At 47.8% G+C, this 15,678-nt stretch overlaps 1 protein-coding gene across 1 annotated transcript; it reads left to right on the forward strand.

Moving 5' to 3' along the window:
• The first annotated feature begins 1,192 nt into the window (after positions 1-1,192).
• On the forward strand, positions 1,193-7,493 carry LOC141571150 (protein SPATA31F1-like). The gene is made up of 4 exons (XM_074330666.2): positions 1,193-1,342; positions 1,970-2,015; positions 2,548-2,608; positions 3,583-7,493. Exons 1-4 carry the CDS (start codon positions 1,199-1,201, stop codon positions 7,412-7,414), a joined length of 4,083 nt encoding a protein of 1,360 aa, XP_074186767.2. The 5' UTR covers positions 1,193-1,198; the 3' UTR covers positions 7,415-7,493.
• Positions 7,494-15,678: the final 8,185 nt, after the last annotated feature.

Consider the following 15,678-nt stretch of genomic DNA (forward strand, 5'->3'; position numbering starts at 1 on the left):
TTCTTTATTTTACCTTCACTGTGACATTCAATCCACCGGTAGACGTGTTTCCAAAATATATCCTAATTGCACAATTTCTTACCAAGTACACTGTTAAAAACCCACGCCTCAACTATGCCTAGCTTGAGCTAGGTATAGAATCTTAATAGTCTTGAGCTAGACAATGGCATCCTAATGATCTCCTTTCTATTCTTGCTCCCCTAAAATCTATCTCCCATAAAGCAACTAAGCTGATCTTTCTCAAAAGTAAAACTGACATTACTTCCCTACTGTCCATAATAGCTAATTTTCCCCTCATGCATTGTATTTAGTTGTCTTGTCTCTTATTATTGGAAGAATACAGGTCAGTTATTTTTTAGAATATCTATTCAATGTTTCTTCATGATTAGATTCAAGTTATGAATTTTTGACATTTATACAACTGAAGTGATATTGTATTCTCAGTGCATTATATTAGGAGGCATATGATTTGATTTGTCCCAACTGATGATGTTAGATTCGTTAAGGTAGTGACTTAACTTGTGGGAAGATATTCTGAGTCTATGAAAATATTCTGTTTCTCATCAAACTTTCACCCACTAGTTGTTGCAATCATTATATACTTTCTAACATCATCATTCCTTCTATATTTATAAGTTGCTATTGAACAAAATGAGAATATAAATAAAGAGACAGAAATTATAAAACTAAACCAGATAGAAATTCTGGAGCTGAGAAATACAGTCAGTGAATGGGTACATTTCCAGTACAGGTGGGGGACTTGGTGAATATTCCTGTCCCTCTTGCTCAAGAGTTGCCCTGTGTCCTAAACACTCAGTTTTCTGGGGATGGGTGAACAGACAGTTATGAAGGAGAGAGCCAAGCCACCAGGCTGGTGTAGGGTGTGGACAGTGAAGACAAAGTGGGAGCATAGACACTGCCTTGAGCGGGCACCTTCAGTCTCTGGCTCTGTCACCCTGTGGACACCCAGCTACCCTCACCTACAGACTGAATCACCACACAAGCTTCCTAAGACAAAGTCTTTGACACTAGACTTGCCTTGGGAAACGGAAGGGCTTTGTGATGCAATCTGATGGCCTGGTTCCATCCTCTGTGAGACGGAGATGACAATGCATAGTACTGGGTGTCATTAGGCAGCAGGATCCGGAATGTCTAGATATGGGGTGGCTGGTCACCTCATGCTAATGAGGTTTAGACCATGTTGAGCCCTACCTTTGTTCTGTGGAATGCTGAATGTTTCTTATATACATATGGCACCATCTTTATTATTATTCTAATTATCTGGGAAGTGAAAAGGAATTACCATGGATTAAGGTTGGAACCTAAAAGAATCTGCTGCCAGGTAGGGAAACATTAACACCATGATTGAACTAATTAAGCCTCAGATCAAAAGGTTTTAAGACCTCAGAGCCTCTCCTTTTACCCTCTCTGTCACTTTTATTACTATACATTCAGCTACTCTAATGTGATACTTGTCTTCTCAGAGCCTATAAATAATGCCTTATCAGGCCATCTCTGAAACGTATTCTGATTGAAAAATCGATAGTGTCTTTATCTACCTTGTGGTGAAACCTAAATGAAAGGGAATATACCTCACTGGATCTCAGAACATATGGGGGATTCTTCTGGTTGGTGAACTTAGTAACCAAAAGTCCTTGGGCTCTTAGAACTAATCACCATTTAATCTGTTCCACTATCCCTCCGGTGTCATGCTAAGTGCCCTAAAGAACTTGTCCTAGGGAAGGGGACAGGAGGAATGGAATACAGAGAGTCTTAAAGTAAGTCAGAAATAAATATAAAAATGAAAGTTTGGAAGGAAACAGTGGAGTAAAGAAAGGAAATGTAAGTGAGGGTATAAAATACAAACATATATAGAAAGAAATTTGGAATGTATATTACCTTTGTCTCATTTCAACATGAAAAACAATATGGTGTCACAGCTTCACACTGTAACTTTTTTGTCTTTAAGCGTCACCAAAAAGTCAAGCAAAGACCTAGAAATGCAGCATCAAGAGGTAAAGTCCCACTCTCCTCTCTGGCTCTCCTCCACTGTGGGCGAGGTTCTCATACAACCTGTTCCCACTTTGACCCCTGGTGCCAGGAGCCAGGTGCTCTAACCACTGAAGGCTCCAATTCCCCAAGTTGACAAATTCTCCCAGAAGACTTTCTTGGGTGGGAAATCAGAACTTGGAAATATTCCAAAATTCTCCACCTTGCCCCAGAGAATGAAGAATGAGGAAGAAGGGCAGAAGTCCTTCATGGTGTCATTTACTAGTTTTATGACCCTGGAGAGGTCACTTCATCTCTCAGTCTTGTTATCCATAAAATGGCATCTCAAGAGCCTGCCTCACTCACAGCGTGGTTGTGAAGATGTAATGAGATGAGAGCAGGGACAACACATCGTAACTGGTACAGTTGTACGCAGACGTGCCTTAGAGCACTGACTGCTGGGTTTTCAGTCTCCTCTCATTCAAAGGCCTTCAGCTGCCTATAGGATATCCCTGAATCCTCTCCTGTTCCATATAACACTGTGTCCTGGTTTCTCAGCTAGGAGACTTTCCTGGAAAGAAGCTGAGAAGCCCTCGGAACTGCTCTCTGTCATGAAAAGGTGACCTCTTGCTCTGTATAGTCTTCCAGCTCCCAGCCTGGCCTGCGATGATTTCTCTGCTTGGCCTGGGGCAAGGATGAGGAGAGGGATGGTGGCAGTGAGGGGACCAGCCCCAATGGAGGCTGGAGCACTGGTTGAGAGGGTAACCAGGGCAGAGGGGCATTAGACATCTCAGAAGGGAGGAGGCTCCCGGTTTTGCTCTGGGCCAGGCTCACAGTGCTCCTGGAATTCAGGATTTGACTAGCGTATAATTCATTACACCTCTCCTTGGGTTTACACTCAGCCACAAGACAACTGATCCAGTCAACAGAATGGGTAGATAAGTCACCATTGTCATGTTCTCTTTAGAGTTACAACCCTTTCAAGGGCAGACCCGGAACACTGCTTATATTACCTCTTCTGGCTCTGTCTTCAGATCCTGGGACAGCCCTTACCCAGGACCTTACCATCTCATCCTCTTCTTAAAACCTCTAGAGAACGGGGTTCTCTCCCAAGAGATTTTGTGTACACTTCATAGTCCCCAGAAAACAGAGTTCCCACAAGGACCGCCTTTTGCTGTTTGAAATACTTACTACCAGGCTGTGGCTTTTTTAGCCCCAAATGAGACTGACTCTAGGTTCCACCTGGTGATGCCCCATCAGCTAACCATTGGCTTCCCCATCGCTTGACCCATCTTCTGCTTCAGCTTCTCAACACAAGTCAACCTAGAACTAACCCCACCTCCCAGTCCCTCGTGGCCCTGTGCTCCCATGGCTTGCAGGAGACCTTGCCCAACAAGCTCGACCCTCAGCGCAGCACACCGTAACTTGCCACCTGGCATTTCCTTAGGAAGAAAGGCAGACGAGTAAACACCCAGGGGGTACACACCCCAGGGTTTAGCAGGACTAGAGAGAGCAGGGCTAATCTCCAGGCTACACATTTCCAAAGAGGCACATGTACTCCATCATTCACAGTTGCCATGTTTCCCTTCGCAGCCAGAGCTGGCTTCCTCAGGAGGGAAGTGTGCGGAGGCTCCTGTGCGCAGACCCCAGCTGCCAAACCTGCAATGCCACGGCTCTGGAGATCCAGCAGTTGCTGGCGGGTGAGAACACCCCGATCTCTCCCCGTTCACGAGGGCCATTGCCAGTTTCTCTGTCTTTTGAGCAGACTCTGGAGCACCATTCCACACACTCACAACAGCCTTCACTTCCATCTGCTACTCCCACGAAGTCACAACGAACGGCTCAGAAATGCATAATCCGGTCAGCTGCCCAGTCAGCCAGTTCAGTCAGCATCCGAGATGGCTGGGCTGAACAGCACCAGCTAGGACAGGCATTTCAAGGGCCAGAGATGCCCGGGGACCGAGAGATAATGTCTTCTTCGCAGCTTGAGGGACCTAGGATTCCAGTGAACCAGCAGGAGGTGATGCAGCACAGCCTCAACCTCGTCTACGGGAACCAAGGTCAGCAGCCTTTGCATTCCCAGGTGTCTCTGCTGACCCTGAACCGAGAAATCGCTACCCAGACACATCCGATGGCCTTGTCTATTGGCACTGTCCTGCCTGCCCACCTGCCCTTCCTCGGTCCTGAAGTTCTGAGACTTCTTGAGGTACACGTGAAAAAATGGATGCATTTCCAGAGGTGGGGGCTGCCCAGACGTGTGGAGGAGTCCTTGAGGCAGCTTATGCCAAACCCACCACTGGTTTACCAACCCGTAAATAACCAACCAGTTTCTTTCATCCTGAATGATACTTCTGAGTTCTCTGTAGAGACATTTGGGACCATTTCCTACCAGACCTGGGGTTCGTGTGTGGCTGGCCAGGCTACACAGATATTCTGGGTTTCTGAATGGTCCCTTATAGACCCAAAACAAACACGCCACTACCAGCAAAACGCAAATCATGTGTCTCTAGCCTTGCCCTCGCCAGCCCTTCAAGAATGTAGTGGCCTCTGTCCACTTCCTGGGCAGCAGCAGGCTAATGACTCAGTGGGCCGTTTGCAGCAGAAGTACAGCCAGCTGTTCTGTGGCCTCCCTTCTCTGCACAGTGAGTCCCTGGTTGACACCTTCTTGGGCTCTCAAGGCCTCTCGACGAACGGGAGCTTGTGCAAGCTCCCATTGAAGGACGCTCTTCTCTCCAAGGAGCTCTCCTTCCTTCCTCGGCTGCCTAAAACTCCACCTCAGTCAACCCCACCCTCTTCTCCATCGTCCCCGAATTGGGTCACTCCGTCAGGACACCAACAAGGTCAGACCAATGTCCCATTTCTGAGTCCGGCAGAGTGTGAAGCCTTGGAGTGGCACCTGATGCAGAGGCAGCTCCAGCTTCAGTGGGGTTTGCCAGCTGTTTTCCAGAGACCTCAGCACAGCCAGAGCCCCGTGCAGTGTAAGTCTTGTGACAAAGCCCAGTCTCCTGAGACTGTGAAAACTTTCTGGCCGGGAAAGCCCATCTCTGACCTCACAAAGAAACTCCTCTTTCCGGAGCATGACCGGAGGCCGCTGGAATTCCACCTCCAGAGGCAGTTGATTCACCACCGCTGGGGCCTGCCCCAGAAGATCCAGCAGTCCTTCCAGTTGCTCCTGTGCCCTGCTCACCAGCAGACTCTGTCCTGGAGCAGTGCCGCCCTAGCCAACGTGAGTGTTCCCCAGCCCTCAGCCCTAGAAGCCACTGGTGCTGGTGACCCTTTGTCACCCCTTGAGCACCCAGTGTCTGTCCCCAGGCCCCCCTTGTTAGACCAGGCCAAGGCAATACTGCAGAGCCACATCACCTCCAAATGTGGGCAGATTCACGAGGACAAAATCCCTGTCCATGTTTATAGGTCTCGGGAGTGCATCATTCCTGGGGGTCTAGAAGTGGCTCCTTTCACCTGCATCCCAGAAAGCAAGCCCCCGGAGCTACAGGCAGCAACTGACCCTGACCTACAACAGAAAGTTATGTCCTGGATGCCAACAGCCCTTGATCAGCAGCAACAGGCCTCCCCAGATGCTGTCATTGAACATCCTAAGCTGCCTCGAGTCCTGGCCAAGACAGCCGTTGAAAAACTGGAGACGACTTTGCGGCACAAGTATCTGGCCTTCTTGTCGGGGCTGCCTGCTCTTTATTACGTGGCCCTCTCCAAGGCTATGGCCCCGGAAATCACGACCAAAGCACTCATCACAGAGGAGGTGCCAGAGCCTGTCGATAGCCTAGCAGAACCTCTGCCTCAGACGGTCTCGTGTGAAGAGCAGTGCCTAAGCCCTGAGCCACGCTTTCAGGATGCCAGCGAGACTTGTGCAGACATTGCAGATGAGTTTCAGGCTGAAGTGCAGGTGGAGGGAATGATCGAGACGGAGCCTCTAGAAAGCCAGACACAGCCCTCCTGCCCCTACTCACTCAAGAAACCCATCTTGGCAAAACTCAATTTCCACCTGAGAAAGAAGACTCTAGAGATGCAATGGGGGATACCCATAAAGGCACGGGAGTCCAGGGAACAAGCTGTAGCCATCGCAGACAACACATCCACTCAGGAGTCTCTTGGGAATCTAAACAACCAAGGAAAAGCATTGTGCCAGGAACTCCCCAGCCCACCAGGCATCCCTCATGCCCCAGGTCCACAGTGGCTCCACTTTAAAGAACAGCTGGCCTTTGAGTCAAAGGCAGCACATCAGACCCAGAAGCAACCTAGTCCCGGGGCAGCACCTCATGTCTCTACCCATTCGTCCTCCCCGATCTCACAACCCCACGCGGACATCACAGCGGCCCAGGTGCTCTGTGTTCAGCTGGAGGTCGGTGTGAACAACCCCAGCAGGGAGGAGTCCTGGACCCCTGCGCCCCAGAGCCCTGGCAAGAGCAAGGACTCAGCCCAAGACCCCACACTGGCAGAGAAGAGACAGGACCCAGGGAAACTCAAATCAGCAGGGGGCCGCGGGGAAGGAGATGCAGGGTTTGCACTCTCAACTAGGGAGAAAAGCCATCCTGCTAAAGCCCGGAGGCCAGAAGGGATGCTTCTGAGCAGGACACCCCATGGCCCCCGGCGACGAAAACATAGCTTTCACCGTGATGCTCCCTTTCAACACATTCCCCTGATTTGCTCTCAGCCTAAGCTCCCACAGCCACGTCCAGGAGTCCCTGGGATGCAAAAATTGAAGAAGAATGACTTGCAAAACAGTCAAACCAGAATCAATGTCACCCTCAAACCAGCAGGGATTCGTCAGAATGCCCAGCCTGGGGGCCCCCAGGCGTCACAGGGCCAGTCTTTCCTGGGCCAACTCATCCAGCATAAGCCACTGCAGGGCCAAACTAGGCAAGGTCAAGTTTGGCAGGGGCAGGCGATGCCAGCGCATACTCACAAGAGACCCAGCCTTCCAGAATCGGGCTTGAGAAATAAGGTGAAATCCTTTCTGCACTGTGTTAACCTTAAGACAAAAGGCAAAGGGTACAAGGAATCCATGTTCTCGACAGCTGAGCAAGTGGCCAACGCCAGGAAAGAAAATATAGAAAAGAGGCTGACTCCAGCCAAAAGTCCCATGGGGCGAGCTAAGACAGAGAAGACAAGAGGGGACCCCAAGGCCCAATCTCCCCCCACTGAGAAGCAGGTGGGCCTAGCCTTGGATGGCCCCCATTTCCCAGACAGTAAGCTCTGGCGCCGCTCCCTCTCCCATCAGCTGCACTCTGCCTCCGTCCTGGGCCACCCTCGCCAGTGCCCTCAGCACTGTTCTCGACTGACCTATGCCGCTAACCATAGAGCCCACCCTAACTCTCAACTCTCACCTCAACGGGAAGCACTGGTCTGCTCAAGAAGCCCCAGCACAATCAACAGACTTTGTAGGCTCCCCAGCGTCTGCGTCCCTTGAAGAGGACCGCTACTGTCGTTGTCATTCATGTGCAGGTGGGTCAGAACGCCACCCAAAATATAGTCTATATCTCTATGCAGAGTTGTCTGTCTGCTCCTTCTCTCCACAGAGGTGTTTTGAGGGATGCTAAAATGTCCTTCCTATCTAGGGAAGGAGCTTTAACACACACTGAAGCTGGCTCAGCATTGCACACAGCGCCTCCCTGGACAGTGAATTAAGGGACTTGAGCAGAGCAGGAAGGCCTTTGTCTAAGGTGCATTGAAGGTAAAGGTCAGACTTGAATTCTGTCATGGCTTCCCACGGTATCCTTGGGCCCAGAGCAGTAATGTGGACATGAGATAGGCCTGACAAGAAGGAGTGGCCAGGGATCCCACAGGCAAAATTCATTGATGACTTCTGTCCATCGCCACATCTGGAGGGGAGCCATTTAGAGGAGTGCCACAGTGCTCCATCCTCGAGGAGGTACTCTGTGTTTATCAAAAGCACATAGCTAATGTGACAGAATGGCAACAGCAAATGACAGAATCTCGCCCTCTCTGCTCCCTGTTGCTTATTGGTTAGATCTTTCTGGAAAACTTATCTGGGAGGCTGCTATAGCTCTCTTGCCTATGTCCTGTCCTCCACTCCACTGCCTATCAGCTGCATGGAATGAGTGAGTCCTGGAACGAGGATCACAGTAGGACATGGAGAGGGATTTGTCTCCCACCTCCAAGTGCAGACAGAGAGGGGGCCAGGGAGGGGAGCATGTAGATGGAGGGCTGAGTATTTGAGACAGAAACTGATATGTTCCTGACCAGGGCATGTAAGGGAACAAAGTCAATTTGATTTGCACTCAAAAGAACCTAGAGCCAGGAAGCCAACCCAACGTCCAAGTGCTTTGGGGGAATAATTAAATCTGAGCTTCAGTCTGCTTGCCCATAGTGTTGTAAAAGGATATGGGTTCTGGGAAAGAATCACAAACATAAGGGGTTTTCTGAACATAGCTTGTCAAGTTACTGCCAGCAGCTTGTACCCGGCTCTCATTTCTATGCCACACACACCTGGCATCCTTCTGCACTTTATTCCTTTCCACCGGCCTTGCCTCCCTGAATATTCATATAGTATATGTGTATATTTCTATGTATATGATATGGTGTTAACCTCAATGAGCTGTGTCTCTCCCAGAATCTGCCTGGTGCCTTTCCCTTAGAGTCTGACTCCTGTCCTTTTCCCAACCAAAGGCAGGCCAGCTCCAGCCCTTGGTTCCTGTCCTCCTTCACCATTTCTTCATTAATGTCCCACCACATTTCAGAAAGCACCAGAACCACTCACTTTGACTGTCAAAAGAAAACTCTAAAGGCTTTTGGAAAGTGTCCTTTTTCATTAACCAAATAGAGAAAGTGACCAGGAATCTAGAATTAAATGGTACACATGAATTCTAACACGAGATAAGCTGCTCAGAACTGAAGCGGGGCTGTAGCTCCTTTGCATCTCTCTGGGAATTTCCAAACTGCCTATTTAAGAGAAATCTCTGTTTATCATTAATGGAAATATAATATGAAATTCTCTGAAATTTCTCTGAATCTTTTGGTATGAAATGAAGAAACCCAAGAGGGAGGCTGAGAGGCAAGCTGAGATCTGTAAGCAGCTGCTAAGAAATGTAAACCCCTTCAACTATATCTTGTTTACACACTCCCTCACACACAGACGAAATGAAAATTTTCATACAGACCTGTTTTAGGAGGCCTCTGGAATAACTTGCCACACTGAGGCATAACTAGAACTCTTTCCTGATTTCTGTTCAGAAAACGCTCCATGCTCTCCCATCTCCCAACCCCTAGCACCATCACCTAATAGATGACCTACCACCTGCAGCGGCCTCTGTAGCCCTGGCCGCAGAGTGGATTGCTTAATGGTGGCCATCATACTCATATTCCCTTGACATACGAAAGAGGCATGAGTGGACCCTGTCCTACCTTCTCCTGTTCACTGGGTTAAGGCAGGTATTGGTCTCCCTGGAAGGAAGATTGAAATGCCAGGCCCTTCAGGAGGCCATGGCAGAAAGCATATCTCCAGGCTGTGCTTGCTTCTCTCAGTGTAAGCTTAAGTATCAGTAAAAGATTTGGGTCATTTTTGGAAGGAAACTTCTGGCTGAAACGGCCAGAGAATGATTTCAGAGAAAGATGATAAACATGAACAAAGGGCAGAAAAATTCCACCAAAAAAAATTACAAAATGTTCTCGAGCATGTGTTTTTATAATTTTCAGGTCAAGTGTATGACCCTTGGAGAGGATGTAGATTTTAAGGTCAAAATCACAAGGATGGAATGTGGGAAAAAATCATCTGACATTTGATAAGTTACTTAACATGTCTGAGCCCCAGTTTCTTCATCTGGGAAATTAGAATAACTGTACATCCATATCCCAAACCTCAATTACTATTAATGTGTTGGTGCTAGTCTTTCCTCTGAGTTCAACTGTAGAGCCAGTAGCTGGGGGGAAGCTCCATTTTGGTCCAAAGACAATGCAAATTAATTCAAAATTTTCAAACACCCTCTACGCCATCAAACTATTTTCCAAAGTCGGAATAGTATCACTATACATCCACTTTTTTTGCTCAAACCACACATCAAGTCAATCACTGGGTTCTAATTTTGTTATCTCTTGTGTTGCCCCTTTTCCTCTATTTTTACTGCCTTTGCTTATAGTTTAGTTTCTCATCCTTTCTTTTCTGGATAATTACTATAGTGTTTCATATACCGAGGGATTAGGATAGTGGTTGACACATAGTAATATGTTAATAATACTTGAATCCAAGCTCTGGACTGAAGAGGCAGATAAATTATTACATCAGGTGTGATGAGTGCTATGGTGTGTGGGGTCCTGACACAGGAAGAAGTATTCAGCTGCCAAGGAGGAGCCTAGGGTCACATAAAAGGGGCACAATAAAAATGACCTTGAATGGCATCTTGCATTCAACAATTAAAATATTTGAGTATTTACTATGTTCCAGGAACTAGGCCAGACAAAAGTCACAAAGACATTGGCTGTACCTTTATGGAGATGGTTATCTTCTGGGGTAGACAGTCTCAAGTCTGCCCAAATTGTCTAAGTGTATATACTTGGATGTCCAATATTCATCTCAAAAGTGAACTTTTGATTCTCTATCCCCTCCCCCACCACCCAATCACGCACACCAAACCTGTTCCCACCACAGTATTTCCCACACCAGTTAGTGGCACCTCGCTCTTGCCTGTTGCTCAGGCCAAAAACATTGCTGTCATCCTTGATGTTTTATCTCTAACAGTCCACATCCAATTCATCAGAAACTCCTGTTGTTTCGACTTCAATATGAATTCAGAACATGACTACTCATTACCTCTGCTGTTATAATTACTGCAACAACATGAGTACACTCCCTGCTTCTTGAGACTATACCCCCAACACAGAAGCCTGACGGTCCTCAGGGAGGGTCCTGGCTAGAGATGATTGGTTGACTGACTGACTGACTGACTGACTGACTGACTGACTGATTGATGTAAAATCATAGGATTAAGAAGGGAATGAGTATAAATGAAGGAGAGATCTAAGGACTGGGCTCTGGGACTCTTCAACGTTAAGAAATTGGGAAGAAAATGATGAACCAAAAAGCTGAGACCGAGAAGTAGTAGCCAGGGAGGAAGGAGGAAAATCAGGAGAGTGTATTATACTGGAAGCCAAGAGAGGAAAGTTTTGCAAGGAGAAAGTGAGCAACTGCATGAAAAGTTGTAAATCAGCTAAACAATATGAGGATGCAAAATTGATTAGATTTAGCAAGACAGCACTAATGACATTGAGAAGAACTGACTCAGGTGAGTGAGGGACGTGTAGGTATGACTAGAGGAGATTCTAAAGAGAATGAAAGGAGAGTGATTGGTGATAGAAAGCGTCATCAATTCCAAAAAGGTGAAGAAACATGAGGAAATATCTGTAGAAGGAAGTGGGACCCTGAGAGGGTTTTCTTTGTTGTTTTTTGGAGGTGTTTTTTGTTTTGTTTTTTAAGGTAAGAAACCTAGCATGCTGAATGTTGCTGAAAATGACGCAGTCAGGAAGGATAAACTGATGCTGTAAGAGCAAGGTGAGAACTGCTGGAGCAATGGGGTGTAGAGGGGATGGGATGGGAGCGAATGCCCAAGTCTAGGGGATGGCCTTGTCTAAAAGCACAGACACGTCACTGCTGGCTAGTAGAAAGAGGATAAGATAAATGAGGGAGGACTTTTTAACTTTGAGGAAAGGTGAACAAAAAACTAAAAGGCTGAGAGAGGAGCTGGGAAGAAACCATGTCTGTGGGTGGAGGGAGGAATATGGAGAACAAAAGACGAAAGCAAGAATATTGGATGGATTCCGGAAGTTGCCATGGCAAATTACATTAGAGTCTAAGGAGTAGGTATCCAATTGAAAGTCCAGGTGGGCATAAAAAGGGTTGATGTATCTGATCACATGTGTGAAGCAGGTGCTCTTGGAGTAGCAGGAGAGATTGCAGAGACGTTCTAGATCCATGGAGCCTAGAGACAGAGAAAAAAGGCAAGTGTGGTATCCTAGTGTTCAACAAAGGACAATGGAGTCTGGGAAATGGGAGGAGAGATCTGGGAAGCAGACAGATAAAAGGCTGCCCTGAGGATGCGATGGACCTCTGTTTTGGACCCCTCATATCTCTCAGAAGGTGGCACCTCTGCATTCCCACCTTCTGACCTACAGCACAGGAGCCAAGAGCTGGAGGAAGCACAGGAAGTGCTGATGCTTCTTCATGATGTGCCATGGGGGACAGTGGGATGTCCCTGCCTCACTGACTCCTAAGGAAATCCAGGATGACGCAACATCCCATCAAACCAGGAGGAGATGGTGGCAGGACTCTCTTCTTCTCATAGGACCCCACACTTAGCACAGTGCATCCATTGCTAGCAGGACGGGAAGAAGCAAGAATGTGTCCCTCTGAATGGTGACTCCGTGTCTAAGGGATGGGGGCCAGCCCCTACCATGGACTCCAGGGTGAGGAGACTCACGGCTCAAGCCTCCTGAGCCAACACCTTCCAGGTGTTTTCCTAAAACATCCACAAAAATCATAGAAGGTCTTGTGACAGGCACATCCTCCCTGCCTGGTGGGAATCGGGCAGAGAGCCAAGGAGATGACATTGGAGGCTCAGAATGAAGGGAATGACCCAGAAAGGTCCCAGCAGCATCAGGTGTGAGGCAGAGGTTACTGTGCACACATCCTGGCCTACATGGAGTAGGCCTTCTCATGGGCCTCCACAGGCCCCTATCTGCCCCAGAGCAGCATGAGTGCACAGTGCTGACCAAAGTTCAGTAACAAAGGGTTGGGACAGAGAGATGAGCTAGAACTAAGACCTTCAGGATTCTTAATTCTCAGCAAACTCAAGAGCTGAGAGAAGACAGGGTCAGACCCTAGGACTACACGCAGTTTGTTGTTGAGTGATGAAGCCTTGCTCATCCCATCCCATAATCCTACACACCCCTAGGCTCAAGAGAGGTGAAATCAGAATTAAAAACCTCAAGGAGGGCACAAACTCAAGAAACGCTACTCTAGAATTGGTGGTAGGTGCCAGGAATATTTGAATGCTTGCTTGGGCACATTGGAGTTTCAACTCTGGCCTTCTGAAGTACCGTCAGGTCATGGTGAATGGCTCTGACCTTCTGAAGCCTTCCCGTGATGTCTGCAGAGGGAGGGCACTACAGGATTTCTTAGAGGGAATCCTACAGTAGAGGAGAGTGGTTTCTCCACAAATCATTTTTCCCCTTACACACTAAGTCCTAGAGGATAGGGACCATGGCTGCTTCATTTTTGTACCTTCTCGCCACAGCCCACGCAGTGAGGGCAAGGAACACAGGATGAGAACAGAAATAAGCCCCATGGAGACACTGACTCCTACACCATGTGAGAGGGGGCTGGGCCTCTGCTCTTTGCCAGCCATCCAAAGCCTAGTGCTCCCCCAGGGCTCATGGACCCGTGGCATAGGCCAGGGCTGTCACAGAATTAAGGACAAAATGGTTCCTGTGTCCACTGCAGGCACAGGAAAGAAGGAAGGACGACCTTGAGTTCAGGTGGGGCTATGAGAAATGAGCACAGCGCGGGCACGTAAGACGTTGGGAGACACAGAGGACCAGATCCTTACCAGGTCTGGCTGAGCTTGCAGAGGACGGCCCATTCTCATCCCCAGAGACAGTGAGGCCAGGACCCTGAATACTTGGTCTGGATGAGAGCATGGGGATGCAATGGGGGGCCTGGGAAGGGGCCAGAGGCAAATCTGTTTCCAGAAGGAGGGTGGGTGCTGCCAACTGACCCCTTTTCCCGCGTTGTCCTTCTGCACTGTAATTTTTCTGGATCTATGGCTAGGCATGGGGGCTTTCCAAAGTGTATCAGTCCCAAGGTCAAGCCTGCTACTCAGGCCATAGGGGCAGGACCCTGGGCAGGCATCCAGACCCACGGGAATCCAAACGGTGGAAAAAGAAGGGTAGCAGTGAATAGTACTAGCAGCTGGAGTGCATCAGGGGAGATGGGCAGGATAAAGTGAGAAGCCGGGCAGAATCTCACACACAGTCAAAGACCAATGGACACAGCCAGCCAGCCACACACATATGTAAACACAAAGACACAAGTTCAACAATGCTACTCAGAAACTAATTCAGAGTACCGAGAGACATGTCCAGGAAACACACCTTCGTAGACTCATGAACACCCTGGGTCAGAGCAGACACAGGCTTGCACACATGCAAACAGACGCAGTTCATCTTGCAGACCCACAAACACAAAGGAAGTCCAAATCCATCCTTCAAAGCCGCTCTCTTCCATCCTTCAAAGCTTTGTAGGCTTCTCAGACCAGGCCTGTTTATCTTTCCTCTAAACTCTGGTTTCTCATTTCTGTCCTTTTGCTTGTTCTTTAATAAAGACAGTCTTAGATTTCACAGGCAAACCCCTGGTCTCAACAACCTGGCTGTGTGCTTTTAAAGAAATGTCAAGGTCAGCAAGTGAGTCCATTGTCCTCTTCAGCAGCCCCATCTTTCCTACACATCCACCCCCATCCTCATGTAAGATTGTTTTCTAGCATACTCACGCTAGAGACTCTCCTTTCTCGCTTGATGAAGTGGACACGTTGGGAAAGCACATGTGACAGGTGGCCTCTCGGAACTGTGGTGTCCCTGAGATGCTGAGGGTAGCTTCCAGCTGATATCCAGGAAAACACCAGGGCTCTTGGTCCTACAAAGAAATGTTTTCTGCCAGCAACCTGAGTGAGATTGGAAGATTCTTCCCTAGTCCAGCCACCAGATGAGAACACAGCCCAGACAATACCTTGATTACAGCCTTGTGAGACCATAAGCAGAGAACCAAGCTGGACTCCTGACCCACAGAGATTGTGAGATAATAAATTGTGTGTTGTTTTAAACCACCACATTTGTGGTAATTTGTTACACCGTACTAGAAAGCTAATACAATGCTGTAGCTGTGAGGATAAGAGAAGTATCTGCCAGGCAATAACGCACATGTGGGCAGCATGGAATTTGTTTGTGGGCAAGATACACCCATTCTCTATAGAGCACCTGCTTAATGTGCACTGGGATTATATACAAGGGTTAGTGAAGGCTGTTTCATAGTATGGCCTATGGAAGGAAAAGACATCTAGGGAACCACTCTCCCTCAGCTTGTTCTATAAAGATACATAGCTGTGGAGAAGCTGAAGCCCTTCTACTAGGTGGGGACCACCTCATCCTACATGTTAAATGTATATTGCTATATGTGCTTTCATTTGATTTTTTGTATGGGAGTGGCAGATATTTGTAAAAGGCCGAAAAATGTAACTAACAACAATCTTGTAGAACATGACGTTACTAAAGCAAAGGAAACCTCTGAAACGGGAAACAACAAAGCAATCCAAATCAGTGTTTCACAGGTAGAAAAAGGCCCTCTAGATTTTCTTTGAGTTCAGGAAGGAGAAACAATCATGACAGTTTCTACTGCTTTACATAGAGCAAGTGTTCAATAAATCTTTCTTGAAGACATGCTGCAAAAATGAGTATGGAAAGCAAAGAGCTTATTGAGCTCACAGTGTCAGTAGTTTAAAGTGGACCAGAGGGGGTTGAGAAGACCTGTCCTTCAGAACTCATCTCTAGAAACTACGTAATCACAAGCTCATAATATCCACTGTTCTTCCTCAGATGTAGGGCCTGAGTGGTGTGTTGGGGTTAACAGGGATGATGATAGGTAACAAATACAACAGATACGTATGATTTCTC

Source organism: Rhinolophus sinicus, chromosome 16, assembly GCF_057876585.1.
Source record: "Rhinolophus sinicus isolate RSI-liver-muscle chromosome 16, RSI-T2T, whole genome shotgun sequence".
Taxonomy (NCBI): domain Eukaryota; kingdom Metazoa; phylum Chordata; class Mammalia; order Chiroptera; family Rhinolophidae; genus Rhinolophus; species Rhinolophus sinicus.